This window comes from Arvicola amphibius, chromosome 1 (assembly GCF_903992535.2).
Source record: "Arvicola amphibius chromosome 1, mArvAmp1.2, whole genome shotgun sequence".
Taxonomy (NCBI): domain Eukaryota; kingdom Metazoa; phylum Chordata; class Mammalia; order Rodentia; family Cricetidae; genus Arvicola; species Arvicola amphibius.
Window position 1 is genome coordinate 197,610,468 of NC_052047.1, and position 16,773 is coordinate 197,627,240.

Sequence of the window (16,773 nt, forward strand, 5' to 3'; positions counted from 1 at the left end):
GAGCCCGATTCTTCCATTGCAAAATGGAAATGGAGTCTATCTTGAAGGTGTGGTTGCAGCGGGAACTGGCATGGCTGTGGGCATGCAGCCCATCCATCTTGAGTGAGGCGCATGCAAACTCTTGAGAGGCAGCAGATGCTGCTCAGGAGCCCCTCAGGAAAGTGTCGTCAGGGCTGTTACATCCTGGCAAGGGCTGACCCAACCTCCCTTGGGCTGGGAAAGCCCTGCCTGGAGTTGACTCACCCCAAGTCTCCAGTCACTGGGTGAGGGATTATTTTATAACTCTGTCGCACTCACAGCACACAGCAGGTGCCTGGAGGTGCTTCTTTCCAAAATTGAGGCAATTAATCTTGCAGAAGGTGCTGCGGGATGCTGCTTGTAGCTTCTTGGAACGTGTAGGGGCTTTCTTGGCTGCGGCAGGGAACTTCAGCCCTGAGAGAGCTCTGAGGCAGAGGGTTGTCCCTCTTCTCTCCATAAAGTAGGGCTCGGAAGCTGGAACAGTCACAGGCATGACACAGCCTTAGTTTTCTCTGGTTCTTCTTCTCCAAAGCAGAAGTAGCAAAAATCTGTGAACACAGTCAAAGTATGCCTATCACATCTACCATCTGGTCATGATCTTTTCTGCATCTATCAACCATTATTTCTGTTATATTATCATGCATCTATTGATCATTGATTCATATCTATACCATATAGCTATGATGTATTTATAATCTACTGGAATCTCTTACCTGTTTATCAGCTATTATCACCTATGTATTCATCCGTCTGTCATCTATAAACCACTATATGTAAAACCATAGTTTCCATTATCCCATACTTTTCCTTTTTACTTAATTCATTATAGAGGCTGTCATTTTCAGTCTATTTACATCTACCTTCTAAAAAGTAGTTGCACAAGTTAACAGGTTGCAGGGGATCAGCTGTTATCTTCCTCATGGTAAGCCATGGGTGAGTCACCCAAACTCCAATAAACAGCACCCCCCCATTCATGCTCATGGAAGCAATCTTAAGAAAATCCAGTGGGTCATAAAAATATAAATAAAATAAGACATAAAAGTAGGGGGAAAAGAAAGTAGGCTAGAGCTAGTTGGATATAAGTGGTTCAGTTGGGGAGGGAGGCAAGGGAGGGCAAGGGGTGAATCTGATCAAAACATATTGGACACACATATGAAATTGTCAAAAAAAATAAAAAATAATAAAAATAAGAAAATGGTTGTGTAGCATTCCTTTGTCTGGTCTTCCCAAGTTGTTTGCCACTATAAATCATTCTGTGGTAGGAGACACATTTGCATGGATTTGGGCACGCTGCAGAAGAATCAGGGATGGACTCCTTGCAGCGGGACTGTGGCTCCAGGCGGCGTGAATTTTAAATTAGGACATTTCCAGAATGGAGTTTCCGAGGCTGCAATGGTGAAGCTATCCTGTGGCTAAGAGCCCTCACTGCACATTCATGGACAGACACCAGAATCTGGGTTCTAGTAATCATGCACAGCGAGCCAGCTGTCCCGGCAAAGGCCTGCAATTCCAGTTTCAAAGGACGTGACACCCTCTTCTGGCCTCCACGCACACGGGGACATACATGGGCCTGTGCAAATTTGCATACACATGTTTACAATTCTTTTTAAGGAGGAGATAAAATTTACTCTGTTTATGTATGCACCTGAGCAATCAGAGGCCAAAACTCACTTCACTTTTTAACCATGGCGACTCCCTTCTCAGCCAGCCTACATGGGGGGAAACTTTCGTGAGGTTGAAGCCCCTCAGTGCGGTGTTCACCGTGGTTTATGGGACTTTTATGGCTACTCCCGCTCTCTGTGTTTTCGTTTATGCTTTATTTATATCACCAACACAGGCAGTCTTGTATCTTGTTCCTGTCACAATTTTTATTTGCTTTCTTGGCATTTCTCTCAGGGTTTTATTAGACATTTCCTGTTCTAGCTCCTAAAACTTCTATCACCAACGTCTTGGGGACTAGGCTGTACTCAGAAAATGGTTAGAATGGGAACGGAGGGCACAGGTAAGGACCCAAAGGTCCCCAGGTGCATGCTGCATTGCCAGCTGCTCTCCTTGTTTCTGCTGCTGGGAACGCCCTACCTCTGCCCACCTCTGTAGCCCTGAGCAGCTAGAAGTCATTTTGTCTATGTCCTTCTCCCCGAGAAGCCCAGAACCCGGGAGCTATGGCTTTTGTTATCCAGGTCTGAACACTTGCAAACTTTCACTGCATACTGACCCAGAAACTCTGAAAGGTCTGGATGTCATCAACCCAAACTTGGCTATTTGGAAGTAGACCCAGGAAGTAAGGCAAGGGAAGCCAAACTGGATAAACAAATCAAAAGAGAACACACACACAAAAAAACTGAGGGTGTCATAGTCCACAGTGGAGAAGCCATTGCTGGTGTTCTGCTAGGTAGACATGATGTGGCCATCAAACGGGCTTCTGAATGTTTATCCTTAAGCTTACTAATCACTGTTGGCAAGAAAAGCTTCGTTTTTGTACGGGGGACTCATAAACAATCAAAGTACTGAGCTACATGGCAGTTGGATGCTTAGCCCTGACGGGATACCCTCTCCAGGGCTCAAGGAACACGACAAAGGAGAGAGCAGAATGAAGGACAGAAGAGCAGGAAGGAGCAGACCGTTGTGGAATGCTGACATCTGAGCACGGCCCGGCTGTTACACCCTCAAGTTCAGAGCAGCTGTACTGTTGCAGGACCTGGACAAGGTTGGTCTTATCAACAGCCTGTTGTGAACACAGAAGAGGCTCAGGAAGTCCTAAAAACCCCAAGGGCTTATACATAGCTAATGGTAGCTGAGAAAAGCAGACAGTTTCTTCGGTAGTGTAGCTACTGGCAAAATGTCAGGCTTCTGTAAATAACCCGACCCACCCTCCTGTAAGCAAAGCTAACTAAACTCATTGAGGAGAAAGAAAAGATGACACGAGAGGGGGGGAGGGGGTCAGGAGGAGCAGGAGGGGGACTTGAGAGGCTAACGGGGGTGAATTGACAAATGTGTTATGCTATACATGTATGAAAATGCTGCAGTGAACTCCATAATAACTGGAGTATGCTGATAAAGTGGTCCCACAGAAGCCTCAAGGAAACACCTCTGTCACACGGAACCCAGGTCTGGCTGTTCCTCTGACTATAAAGAGAGTGAATCTTCTTTCCACACAACGGTGGGAAACTTCATTATGGTGCCTGTGTCTTAACATTTGCCCTATTGAGTCCCGATGGAGGGCACAGTGACAGCCACCCACCAGGGAGATAGGAGCACTATGGAGGAGCTGTCTTCAACTCCTGAGAGAAATCTGGGACTCTAAGTGGCTTTCTTGGCCAGGCATCGACCTCCGTGCTAGAAATACAAAAAGCACCCCTGTTGTAGGAAGGTGCTTGTTCGTTCTGGTCTGCCCAGACCACAAAATAATCACACAGAAACTGTATTATTTGAATCACAGCTTGGCCAATCACTTAAGCATGTTGCTAGCTAGCTCTTATATCTTTGGTTAACCCATTTCTATTAGCTTATATTTTACCATAAAGCTCGTGGCCTACTGGCAAGGTTCAGCATGTCTGTCTCCAAGTGGCTCCATGGAGTCTCGCTGACTCTGCCTTCTTTCTCCCAGCATTCAGTTTAGTTCCCCCCCCCCCCCGCCCTCCTCCCACCACTACCTCTGTTCTGCCCTGAGCAGGCCCAAGACAGTTTCTTTATTAACCAAAGGTATTCACAGCATGCAGAGGGGAACCCCACATCATGACCCTATTCTAAGCTGTAACCTTTTATAAAAATATTATCTTTAAATCTATATGGATCATTTGGTGCATAGGATGGTAAACTGAGAATCTACCAACCCAATAATGTGATTATACAATTGCCTTTACTTCATGGACTCCCCATGAGAGGCCTTACCCTTTCTGAGAAGTGGATGTTGAATGGCATGGAGGGAGAGTAGGAAGAGGGGAGGGAGGGTGGACTGTGATTGGTATGTGAAATGAATAAAAAATTTAAAATAAATAAAATTGCCTTTAACAGACAGAAAATAAATGTCAGCTGTGGCCCCTACACTAAACCTAACGAATTCCTCTTAGAACACTCACAGGAGACATTAGATTGTGTATAAAACAGCAGCTTCCAGCTAAGGGTGATGCTGGCCCATCCAAGTGAGCATCTGGCAATGTTGAGAAACATTTGAAGGCTGGGGTTGCTTGGGGATATAATGAGATTTTATTTACGTTTTAATAAATAAAATTTGCCTAAAGATCAGAAGGGCAAATATAAGCCACTAGAGGTCAGGCAGTGGTGGCACATACCTTTAATCCCAGGATTTGGGGGACAAAGGCATATGGATTTCTGTGAGTTCAAGGCCAGCCTGGGCTACACAAGATCAATGTTGAAACACATCCAGGTGGTGGTGGCTCACACCTTTAATCTCAGTTCAATTGTAGCACTAAGGAGACTATAAAGGGGAGCAGAGAGAGGCTTAGTCTGTTTTGTCTGCAGATACACAGCCTTGGTAGAGGTAAGACTTCTCTAGTGACCGGCTACTTTTCTTTTCTGGTTTTTGGGTTGAACCCCAGTATCTTCATCTCTGGGTTTTCATTATTTGTGCTACACAGGGATGCTACCAAATATTGACAATGTCCAGGACCTGACCTACTTTCTCTTGCCTAGTATCTTCTCACACAAGCCAGTAGTGCCCAAGTTGGGAAGCGATGTCACAAGGCTTCATGTCACGTATATTGCACCCTTTATGATCTGCCTGCCCAAACACCAGCATCTCTGTCTTGGAGAGCTCTGTAAATTTTCAACATCCTTCTGGGTGGGCTATTGCATACCACTGATCCCAGCATTCGAGAGAAGAGGCAGGCAGATCTGAGCAGAGGCCAGCCTGGTCTACATAATGAGTTCCAGGCCAGCCAGGGCTACACAGTGAGACCCGGTTTCAAAAAGAATCTTTCATAACATCAATTTTTTAAACTAAGGTATAAACAAAAGACATCAAAGCACCCATGTTATGGGTTGAACGTAACATGTTCCTCATAGGTTCAAGTCTTTGAAATTGGAGCCCCCAGTTGGTCACACTATTTCAGAAGGTTCTGGAACTTTTAGGAAGCAGGGTTTCCCTGAAGGACATAGGTTGCTGCAGGATGGTGGGCCTTGAGGGCTATGGTCTGGCCCTACTTCCCACCTGAGTTATCTGGCCTATCGCGAAGTGAGGAATTACAATCCCATGTTCTCTCACCATGTTCTCCTCTGTGAGAACTGTACCCTCAAACTGTGGGCTAAGATAAACCCTTTCCCCTTTAAACTGCTTCTGTCAGGGACTTTGTCACTGAGACAAAATTAATACAAGCCATTATTTTTATAAAAGAAAAGAATGTTTATTGGGATATTCTGGGGGTGGGGAGGGTCAAAGGGACTACATACACTCTGCAGGGTTTGAGCAGGAGGCAGACAGAAAATTCAAACATCACCAAACCTCTGCCATAGTTCAAACGGAAAGCTGTCCTTCTACACATAGGTGGTCTTCTGTTGGCAAGAAGCATGATCCAAGGGGCTGCGTGAAGATGTGCAGGCAACCTGGGAGATGAATGGCTGTCCTCAGCAGATCTGCTGCCCAGCAAGGCAATTTCCCCTTCCTCCGTGTGTGGGAAACACTGTGAACACAAGGTGGCCTCTCCTAACCTGAGACCTCCTAACCAAACCTGCTCTTCTTCTCATCCCGGCTCTGAAGAGGAATCTGGACCCTTGTTCAGGTCAGAATTCTGAAAATACCTCATCAGAAACTGGTGTCCTCTCTACTTATAACTAACCTGCACGGACCAGATCAGCAGCAGCTGAAACATATCCTCCGGGTAGGAGTAAAAGATGCAACCCCATCCTGCATCCTAAATCCCACACAGCTTCTCAGCAGGAGCTGGATTAAACAGAGAAAATAATTTCAATATCAAGGGATAATGTGCCCAAGACAGGAAACTCTCTCAAGCGAGCTGTGTGATGGGCAGCTTTCCCTTGTCCCCTGGGTGTGAGAGAAGAGAGGAAAGTCAGATAATTAGGAACGCTGCAAGGCTCTGGATTTTGGGTTTCTGAAGCCATCTTTCAACTCTCTGAGGACACCAGCTCTTTCTGAATCCAGAAAAGCGCAGCAGCTGAGCTTGACTGCTTTACAGCTTGTTTGTTTTCTCTCTTCTTTTCCTCCAGAAATACCTTCAGTTACAGACGAACAGTAAATCCCAGACTCAGATCAAGCACACTTTCCATGCCCAGATGATGATGCTGGACCGTGCAGCCCTGCCTGAGTGACGAGGAGGTGGGGTGGGGCCTGAGCTGATGGTATCTTACAGTCTAGTGTGTTAACATCTGTGCCCTCTGATGACCACTCTTTACTATGAAACAAAACCAAACCTGAGTTTCTTACATCAGAGCAACCACTAGACTTCCCAGTTCTTCATGCCAATTCAATTTCACTTTGGGATCTACGTTGTGTTCCATGGGCATCAAAGTTCCTTGTAGATATTTAAAGTTTAGCTATTTAGACGGGGTCAGACGAAGAGCATCAGTGAGATTGGGAGACAAGAGAAAGGAGGCGTATGAAGAAGTATACCATAATGATGTATGTGTACGAAAACGGAACCATGAAACCCATTATTTTGTTCGCTAAAACTATTTCAAAATGAGCCCTGCTTTTTTGCTATCCTCAAAGCCATTCCCGTGTCTCTCACTGTCGTGCTTGTGACAGGCTCCCGATCAACATGACCTCCCCACCGATGCATCTGTATGCTAAGCTCACGGTCATCTGAGGCTTGGGTTCTTTCAGGGAGCCTGTCTGGCTCGAACTGAGGGTGGTGTGTTTGTTTCCCCTCTCCCAGCAGCTGCCTTGCTCTGTCCAGACAGGAACTGAGACACAAGAACCATAGCCTACCTATTATAGAGTGTGTGTCAAACTAAAGGGTTGCACCAATCAGCAAGAAAACAGGAATAAGAGTTCCCCCTGGGAATGCCAAGGAACCTAAGATATCCCAGTTCTTTGTGGGGAAGCTGCTGTGCCGAAGGTGGTCCAGCCAGCGTCAGAACCCGCCTACCATGTGTGCTAAGTTGACAGATGTTGGCCCTTCCTTCCTGGGATGGGGAATAGAAAGGCTATCCCCCTGCAGTGGCTGGAAGGGTCTGGCACCATTGTTTAATGGGGATGAGAATCTCCACAGGCTCACTGGTCTGGCAGATGTAGATATGTTGGGATAAGTTGGTCATGCCCAGTTCCTCTAAGGACGACTGCTCAAGTCTCAGCTCTTGGTAGGAAACAGCTGAGCATCTTCCTAGACCCAGGACTATCCCAGTCCACTGTAAGTGTCAGTCAAGGTCAGCACAGCTATGTGCCTGGACAGTTCTTGCTGCCATGGGGCAGAATGAAGCCCTGTGGTGTCCCATGTTTTTCAGGCAACCAGCATTTTAAAAGTAGTTGTTATAGGCTGGACCTACGAGGGAGGGTATTAAGCCAGGAGCAGTGTTATGACTGAAACTTTCCGTCTCTGGTCAGGCTCCTGGCATCCCCTATAAAATGAAAGTGGAGACTAGTAAGGTTTCAGAGTGTGTTGAAGAGAGAAAACCCAGAGAATTCCTTCTATTGGTGCTGGTGCTGGGCTTGGCAGCTGCTCTGGAGTGGAAATGAAATCCTCCTCGTGGCAGGGGGACAAGATGTTGATACTGGCACCTGCCAGCGGCAGACAGCCGAAGTCACAGCTGCGTTGGTCAAATGAGCTTGGAGACAGACCTTAGGGGCTCCGGAGGCCTTGATGACTAGCAGGAGGCTGGAGCACTCTGCAGGCAGCTTATTGCAATCGGGTTTGTGTGCCTTCCCCACCCCTCTGGGCTGGGTCTCAGAACTCATCAGAAATGCAGGTGGCACATTCAGATGGAGTCACTCTGAGCTGCTTCTGAGACTATCAGGGAGCCCCCCAGATAGCAAAAGGATTCCCATGAGGGCTTGGGGGCACGGTACCCCGAGGGAAGAGGGCTCTCAAGAGAGGGGGAGGGGAGGGCATTCTTGATTTGATGCTGCATCACCTGGCTCCAGACAGGCTTCCTTCCACAAGATGAGCATCTGACGGGACGTGGCTAGACGTTGGCAGCATTGAACTCAGAGCGACTGGGGTGAAGATTATGTCAGAAGAGACTCTGTGATGTACTCAGGCAATAAAGGAAAAGGGAAATGCAGCGGCGTCACCAATCAACAGGACGGTGACCAAACCAACCACAAGCTTGAGGCATCTCCTGGGAAATGGACATCCATAAGGGTGCGTGCCAGGGTAGAGGCACAGGAGGATCCTACGGGAGTGAGGCCTCTGCAGCCAGACTCCCATTCCTAGGTAACTGTTCTTCGTGAAGAATTCTAGAAAACAGACTTAAACCTGCTCAGTAAGAAAAGCCACATCAAAGTCAAGACGTGTCAGATAAAGACATGAGATTCCTTGTTCAGGGTGAGAGAGAAACATAGCTCTTAGGGTTACCCAGCCCCATGCCCTAGCCTTTTACTTGAGGGTTTCTAAAAGCAAAGTCCTTCCTTGTCACCCATCTTCTCTAGCTTCCTTTCCAAAGACGACCTCCCGACTCTCTCAGGACACCGGGTATTTTATCAGGAGAGCACGGCATCAGCAACGTGAACAGCCCACTGGCCGTCTTGGCAGCTTGCTGCACCTTGATTTCGCTTCATCTCTCCAAACCCTGTTGGCTCAGGGAAGATGGGCCGCCTGGTGTCACAGTGCCCAGGCCACCGTAATTCACTTCCATCTGTTGCCACGGTTTTCCTTACAAAGATGAGTCTCCCACGGTCTCATTCGCTCAAAGAGCACAAGCAACAGCAGCAGAGACTGCAGGGAGATGACTCATGGAGACCAGAGCGGCATTCAAGAGGCAGAACGAGAGCTTCCTTAAGAACCCTCTTCTGGTCCACACTGATCAGGAAAAGTCGTACATGTCTGGCTATGTGAATAAAAGCACATTTCCTAACAATAGCTCCTCTGAGTCCACTATTTTGTAAGTAATAACTGAAGTACGTTTATGTTGGAATCTAAGAAAATAATTGCTAATTATATAAGCCCCCACTGCTTTTATGCCTCTTTTCCTAACTAAACATTGATTCAAACACACTTTCACCCTCTCTTGTCTCGCTGACTCAGCAGATGGGATGTTTGGGAGTGTCTGACTTACAGACAAGGATTAAACTCAGGACTCTGGAGAGTTCCTGTGCTGTACTGGGATGAACTTGAAGCTATAACTTTAGACATTTCTGCTTAACTACAAGACATGGAATTGCCTTCCAAACAAAACAGAAACTACCTTCCAATCACACCTAGATACAATTCGCTTTACTTGATGAAAAATAACCCTTTGCAATGTGCAATGTCTACTTTTTTCTATTAGAGGTTTAAAAAAAATTAGATGTGGAAAAAGGCGGCATTCCATGCCTAATCCCCTCCCTGGCGTCTCTCCTCCTGTGCTCTCTGACAGACTCACAAAGGCTGTCTGCTCTAGGACATTCAAGGTCAGGCTGAAGGGATGTGCTTCTACTCCCTGAGGCTCTATGGCCTTCTCTCTCTGAAGTAGGGCAGGACTAGATTCTGAATCACTCTGGACACACCTGTCTGCTACTCTAGCGAAGTCAACTTCCGTGAGGGACTTTCTGCAAGGAATCTAACCCCAGCAGACCAAACCTGGGTCTGTGCTCTGTGCGAAGGGAAAGCAGAGGGACAGAAAGTAGCAAATTGCTCATCAGGGCTCCAGGAGGACGACAGGTGAGAAGACGGCCATGTTTCCTGCTCCACTCTCCAGACAAATCTCTGTGAAGCTCATGTGTCAAGCTGAGATCACGAATGACAAGCCGGCTAACTTGAGCTGTTTTTCTAAGTCCCCCTACCACTACATCCCTAAGCGAGGCCCCGCCCACTGAGTATCTCCTCAGCTACTTGCTTTCACACTGAGGATTTGGTAGCACTCATTTCTGAAAGAAAATCAGATTTTTGTTGGCGAGAGCTTTTCCAAGTTTGATTTGCATGTTGCGTAACTTTGAGTTCTTGGCTGAAGGCTGCCCTTGTTAGCACAGGACTCCTGTTTCCTCTGTGGTCCTCTGAAGCTAATTAGAGCTGCAGTAGACTGCAGGGCGAATCGATAGCTTCCTAAGGTGGATCACACCCAGTCAGACCCACACGCAATTAGTCCAGTGGAGATACGTGGAGATACCTTAATTAAAACAAAATATGCTCCGTAAGAGATACGCTCCATACATGACTGGCATCCTAAATGGTTTTGACACACTCAAGGTGTTTATTCACTGTACGTATGAGTCTTCATGGAACTTCCCACTGATCAGGCATACGTGGATGCTGGATGCATTCCCCATGAAACATTTCGACATTAAAAAAAAATGCTGCTACCAAGTATTTTACACTGGTATTCAATAGCATTTGGATATAAATGTACCCAGACACCAAAAGAGCTGAAAACCAGGTTCATCTCTTGACTTTCACAGACTTCTTCCCCCTTTCCTAGGTGAACTGTTATCATCCAAGGCAAATCTCAGAGAGCAGGGGGCGGGTATGTGTGACCCAGGGCTCCTGCCTCTGTCTCTCTGAGGGTGGAAAGCAAGACCACACTTCCAGGGCTTCACGGAGGAGGAATTTCTTTCCTTTATTCACTTTTGGGGAAAAACGGTTGCCAGTAGGCAATCAGCTGAAGATTCTGAAGCTGACCATCTAAAGCAGGGCTTAGATACACACCCAAGGGTCTGCTCAGACGAGGAAGAGGACTCAGGAGGAGGTGTGTGGCTGTGTAAGCCACATGTCCCATCAAGACAGTCCGGTCCTGCTCTGTGTATTATTGACAACCAATTCACCTTTCCAGACCCCACGTTAGCCCTCAAGATCCATAAACCACCATTCCTTTCCGCAGGGGCACAGTCTGTGATAAAGGCCACAGGGTAAGATAGAGCCTGGTGACCTTGAAATCAAACTGCTCTGAACGGTGACCACGACACCGCAGACACTCCTGTGCACCCTGGCAGGGATCAACTCTGAAAGAGAGCAGCATATCTCCATCTTGTCTCTTGTGCCCAGTCATGATCAAAGATACCCTTGTCAGATAACATGAAAACCAAGGTACTGGAGCTGTGCCACCAAACTGTGGCAGCTTTACAAGGATCGGCCTGTCCCTCCCATGTACGCAGGGGCTGGCTGCCTGTCCACAGTAGTGTGATGCAGTCTCAGCTAAAGCACTGGGGGGGGGGGGGCTCTTTGGGGTCTGCTTCCGAGAGCTGTATCAGTGAAGTTAATATTGGGGCTGGCACTAATTATGAGAGGAAAACACGCTGCCTGTGTCTGTATTAAACCATCAGTAAAAAACAAGGACAGTATCGTTGCTTTCAAAACGTAGAAAGCCAATAGTTGGAATCACTGAATAGTAAAGCAACCTTTTCTACATCATAGGTGTAAAAAGCAGTAAGAGTTGCATTGGAGCCGTAGCCAGCTCCCGTTAAAGGGCTTCTCACTCTGGCAAGGCTCAGGAGAGTGTCAGTCAGCAATCCCTGCGCTGTGAGAGGCCCGCAGCTGCTCTCCTCTACTGGGCGGAATGACAGGGTCTACATTTGGATGTGACGGGTTTTTTTGTTTCGTCGAGGGTCACAGAATTGTCGATAGGTACATAAACACTGTGTGCAGAACATACATAGAGAGGTGGACATTTTTAGTACAGGACGGAGTCCAAAAAGTCCACTCTGGAGGCCAACCTTCGTTTGTCATCGTTATCAAGTTGCAGTCGTGTTAATACAATTCAAAGCTATTAAATAAGTCAGGGAAGAATCTTTGTCAATAGCATCTCCTGTTCTAGCCAGTAGTGAGAATAGACTTTAAACTGTTAAAACCATCACCGTCATCCTCACCACCATAACCATCACCATCAAAAACACAGCCTCAAGATTGCTTTACATTCAGTTTACAAATGGTCCCCTTAACCCACACCATGCCTCGGAGCCTTCTCAGTCTGGAATAAGCCCTGTAGTGGTTCTTCCACAGAAGCCCCTCGGGGTCACCAGATGCTTCCTTAAAAACAACAAGAGTTCCAGCTGGATGAAACCTTTTCTCAACCGAGCTTTTAAAACTGGATTTTCAGATATACAAGAGGACAGGAAACAGGTGGCTTGGTTTTGTTTGTTTGTTCTTTTCTCTCGCTTGTCTTTCCGTCTTTTCTGAATGTGGCTACAATGTTTCTGCCAAGGATACAGATAACAGGGTGGCTACCGTGGTGACCACCAGAGCGGGCAGTGAGCTCAGACTGCAACTGGGAGCAGCAGACATTGAATTTCGGTTTATGCGGCTGGAGACACCAGCGAGACCATCCGTTTCGTAATCAGGCTGTAAGAAAGAATGTTTTCGTTATCATCTGCAGCATGTTCCCATTCCCTCATGTTATTTCACCCGTGCTCCCTACCCCACTTTCCCTCTCCCTAATGGCAGACCCTCACAAAAAGCTGCCCTGAGATTTAACCACTGAGATCCAAGTGGCTAACTTTTAGTTTTAGAGGAGATGGGACTGTGAACTTAGGTAAGAGATGGGTCCTTTGGATCAAGTGGGGGCTCACTCCTTCACACATCCTTTTTGATAGAAAACGTCTAGTCGGGGAAATCACTGCCTTTCTCTTCCTAGACCACCTAACAGCTGTGGCGTCCTCATTGGGGAGGGGGCTTTTTGCTGATTCTCTCCAGGGGGCAAAGAAGGCAGGAAGAACCATCTGGGAATGTGTGGCTCATGGAGAGACAAACGGTTCACTATGAATGCCATAGACAACCTGAATCCCTAACTAACCCCACAAGAGGAGTTCCACAGGGCCAAAATCTTGTCTAGCCCCTAACCCACATTGTTCTGTCTGGCCAGCACAACTCTCTCTCTCTGTGGTGTATGCCTCCACTGCACCATCACAGATGCTCAGGGCCGTGACTCTGTATCCCCGCACAGCAGAGAAAGAGGGCACACAATACACCTAGCTAGCTCCTCTTTGTCAAATGTAGAGGGTCTGGGCCTATTGCGAGGTCAGAGGCGCTGCAGGTCAGGATCCTTGAGCCAGTAGGCACAACGATTCCTGGTAACTGACCTCAGGCATCTCTCCGCATGGAACAATGGAATTAGTGTTAAGGCTGGCTTTCTGGTGAAGATCACAAGTTGTATGTTTAGTTCTAACTTTGCAGGGAATCTCAATTCTACACCTTGCTCCAAAGTCAGGTCATTACAGAGGGTGATGAGAACTTTCCTGAATCCAAGACCTTCCTTATCTTCAAATATTACATATTATCTACCCAGTACAGAAGTCTATGTCCCTAAAAGAGAAGAAACACAAAAAGAAATATCACTTACATCACTAAGACAGAGGTGTGTACTGCCCGACACATTGGATTTCAGCTTCTGTGCCTGGAAAGAGACAAAAGGGGAAAAAAGCACTCAGACATAATAGGGAAGAGGAATTAATTATGATCCATTAATCAACAGTCTAGGGCAGGGCCGGATGATAAATACAGGAGCTACAACTGTGAGCCCCATCTGTAATTTACAACATCCAAGTGGCTGTCTAATAAAGAGGTAGCAAGTAAGGTTAATTTTAATTATATATTTTATTTAACCAACTGTATTATCACTTGAACATTGAATCAATATAAAAAATTAATGAGATAGTTGGCATTCTTTCTTCCCAGGTCTTCAGAATTCAGTGGCTGACCCTGCGGTGCCTCTGCTCAGGGCTGCCCTATTTCAGAGCCCTGTAGCTACCTGTCACTGTGTCTGCCGCAGGACCTGCACAGGCAGGACCAGGATGCAGGAGAGAGAGTTCTGAAGTGGTAACTCATTTATCTTTCTGGGTGCTAATCTGGGGAAAGGGCTTTTACTTTAAAACGTGGGAACAGACACACCCACATACTAGTAACAGTCTCCCAGAAACTTGTTGCTTTCCTTATTTTCCAACTCCTGCCCCAGGCTCCAGGCTCTTGAAGTTTCCCAATGCTGGGTCTGGAAGGAAACTGCAAGAATTCAGGCCTTTTAATCCCAGCACTCGGGAGGCAGAGGCAGGCGGATCTCTGTGAGTTCGAGACCAGCCTGGTCTACAAGAGCTAGTTCCAGGACAGGCTCCAAAGCCACAGAGAAACCCTGTCTCGAAAAACCAAAAAAAAAAAAAAAAAAGAGAGAGAGAGAGAATTCAGGCCTTAAACTGAGTTCATGGGGCTGCCTGTTTCCTGGCAAACAATTCCATGGTTGGGGGTTAAAGCACCTCTGCAGGGACTCTCAGATGGATTACCTGGAGGACTCACATAGCACTACAGACCCTGGGGTGGTCTGAGTGAGGGTGGCCCCCACAGGCTCAGGTGTTTGGTTCCCTGTGGGTGAACTGTTTAGGAAGGATGAGGAGGTATGTTAGTGGGAGTGGGCTCTGAGGTTTCAAAAGCCCATGCCAGACCAAACCCATCTCCTCAGCTCCTCCCCCTACTGCACGCCAGCCTCCTGTGTGTGGATCTGGATCAGGATGTAAAAGCTTTTAGCTCTACTGCTATCTGCCTGCCTGCCTGCCACCATGTTCCTCGCCATGATGATCAAGGACTAACTTTCTGAAATTATAAGCAAGCTCCCAAGTAAACAACTTCTTCTGTCGCTTTGGTCATGCTCTTTACAGCCATAGAGTAGTAACCAAGACAGACCCCAACACAGAAACTCAGAAACTGTCTCCAAGGTAGTTGCTAGTGAGTGGGCTGAGCAGTGAAGGCCTTAAATTCTCTTTTCCCCTTAACTGGACCAGTTCCACCATTGGCTTATGCTAGAGGACTCGGTGGAAGGGACATTTCCATCACTCAATGGCAAGGAACGGGCCATGACAAACTCATTTTATAAACATCAACAACTTAAGCCCAGAAGAGTTAAATGACTGATCATACAGCAAGATGCTTGCAGAGACGGAATGCAACCAGGACTGTTATGTGATGTTTAGTTTGTTTTTGACAAAGTTTGCCTGCAGATCAGAGGGTGGAGCTAGCCACTCTTGTACTGTAGAGGCTGGGCAGTGGTGGTACACACCTTTAATCCTAGCATTTGGGAGGATGAAGCAGAAAGATCAGGAGGGCAAAGTCACCCTGGGCTACACGAGACTGGGTTGTGGAAGCTCACACCTTTAATCCCAGCACTAGGGCAGCCAAGAAAGGAACATAAGGCGGGAGGAGACAGGAGCTCGTGGCATTCAGCCTGAGGGCTTGCAGAGATAGGATCGTCCATTTGGTTTGAGGATTCAATAGAGGTAAGAAGTCTCTCTAGCGGCTGGCTTCTCTGATCTTTCAGCATTTACCCCAATATCAGACTCTGGGTTTTTATTTGATTAGGATTAATTAGGACAATACAGGACTCTTCAGTTCTAGAAAACACACAGACTTGCTTCAGTCTCTGTCTTCCCCAAATCCACACACAAGGAACTCTTCCCACAGTACCCACCCCCCGCCCTAACGACAGCAGCTTTTGACACCAAGGAAGAGCTTGTCCATGGAGAAGGCAAACACTGATAAACAATCATCACCTTTGAGTCAAGGAATACCTGGGCTACCCACCAGCTCTGGGGGCAGCTGCTAAAAGGCTGCCTGTGTGCTGTGAGCCTCCACACGAGGCTAAAACGACAGTGTGCTCGCCCAAGGAGTGATTTGTTGACCGTAATGCCACTGGGAAGGCATCATAATCTTTACCTATATTTACATATGCCAGCCGCGAATATGAAATAGAAACCTTTAAGCAAGCTTCAAGAACAAGATACTGCGAAGCATCCCAGGCTGTTCAAAGGTCACTAAATGTTATGCATAAGAAGATCAGAGGGGAAATTCAAGTGGAATTGAACTTACTCAAAAGCCTCCTTTTAATCTGTAATAACAGCAGGTCTGAGCTGCTATCTACAGAGAATAATGTGTAGGACGTCAAGACTGGAATTGTGCCCAGGCACCCAAATGGCGCTAAAACATCCCATTCTGTCTTTTCTTTATTGGCCATAAGATACAAAAGACAAAGTCCCCACTGAGGGAATCCTACCCAACTAATCCATGCACTGACTGTTTTGGGGGGAAACTGACTGTGAGGCAGGGTGGCCTCATACTGTTGCTGTGGTGTGGTCACTGCCGCAGTGGCCCTCCCCATCGCCCAACTGGCACCCACAAACCCTCCATTGTGGAACCTGGGACAGTCTTAGGAGAATGTTCCCATGCTGACAGGGCTATGATGGGACTTCCAGTAGCTAACCAGAAAGGACTTCTGTCTTGCCAGACGTTCTACTGGGCTTCCACGCACATGGGTAGACTTCTATGCCCCATCACTGAGGGCCTCACACTAAATCAAACATGCTTCTAAGCTCCCCAACAGGTCAACATGCCTGCATCTAAACTGCCCAGCTATGTCTTCATTCACAGAGCATCTGCACTGGTCACTTACTGGGCACAGGAAAATGCATTTAGTATAGACCCAAGTCTGTCATCTATGGGCTCCTGCTCCTCAAAGCAGCAGCATCCAATGGACTTCTAACAGTTATCTTGTAGCTGGAGGGCAATCCTGGTGGGCATAACTACAACAGAATGCTGAATCCAAGTGAGAGTGAGCTGCTCAATCCAGAGCGGCTTCCCCGTGTAGCCTTCCCAGCCGTGGCTCTCAGAGGCTTGGCTGTCCACAGGCCAAGGCAGGTCTCTAAATCCTGCTTCCAGAAAGCACTTAGCAAGCTTCCTG

The 16,773-nt window shown here is 47.2% G+C and overlaps 1 protein-coding gene across 1 annotated transcript in view; it reads right to left on the minus strand.

Moving 5' to 3' along the window:
- Nucleotides 1–6,244: 6,244 nt before the first annotated feature.
- Gfra1 (GDNF family receptor alpha 1) overlaps nt 6,245–16,773 on the minus strand; it is a 218,946-nt gene continuing 208,417 nt past the window's right edge. Inside the window, exons 9-13 of the mRNA XM_038318137.2 lie at nt 13,399–13,452; nt 12,250–12,401; nt 9,514–9,679; nt 6,723–6,922; nt 6,245–6,386 (exon numbers count right to left, since the gene is read on the minus strand). Of these exons, the coding sequence (XP_038174065.2) occupies nt 6,245–6,386; nt 6,723–6,922; nt 9,514–9,679; nt 12,250–12,401; nt 13,399–13,452 (714 nt within the window). The remainder of the gene's footprint in view (nt 6,387–6,722; nt 6,923–9,513; nt 9,680–12,249; nt 12,402–13,398; nt 13,453–16,773) is intronic.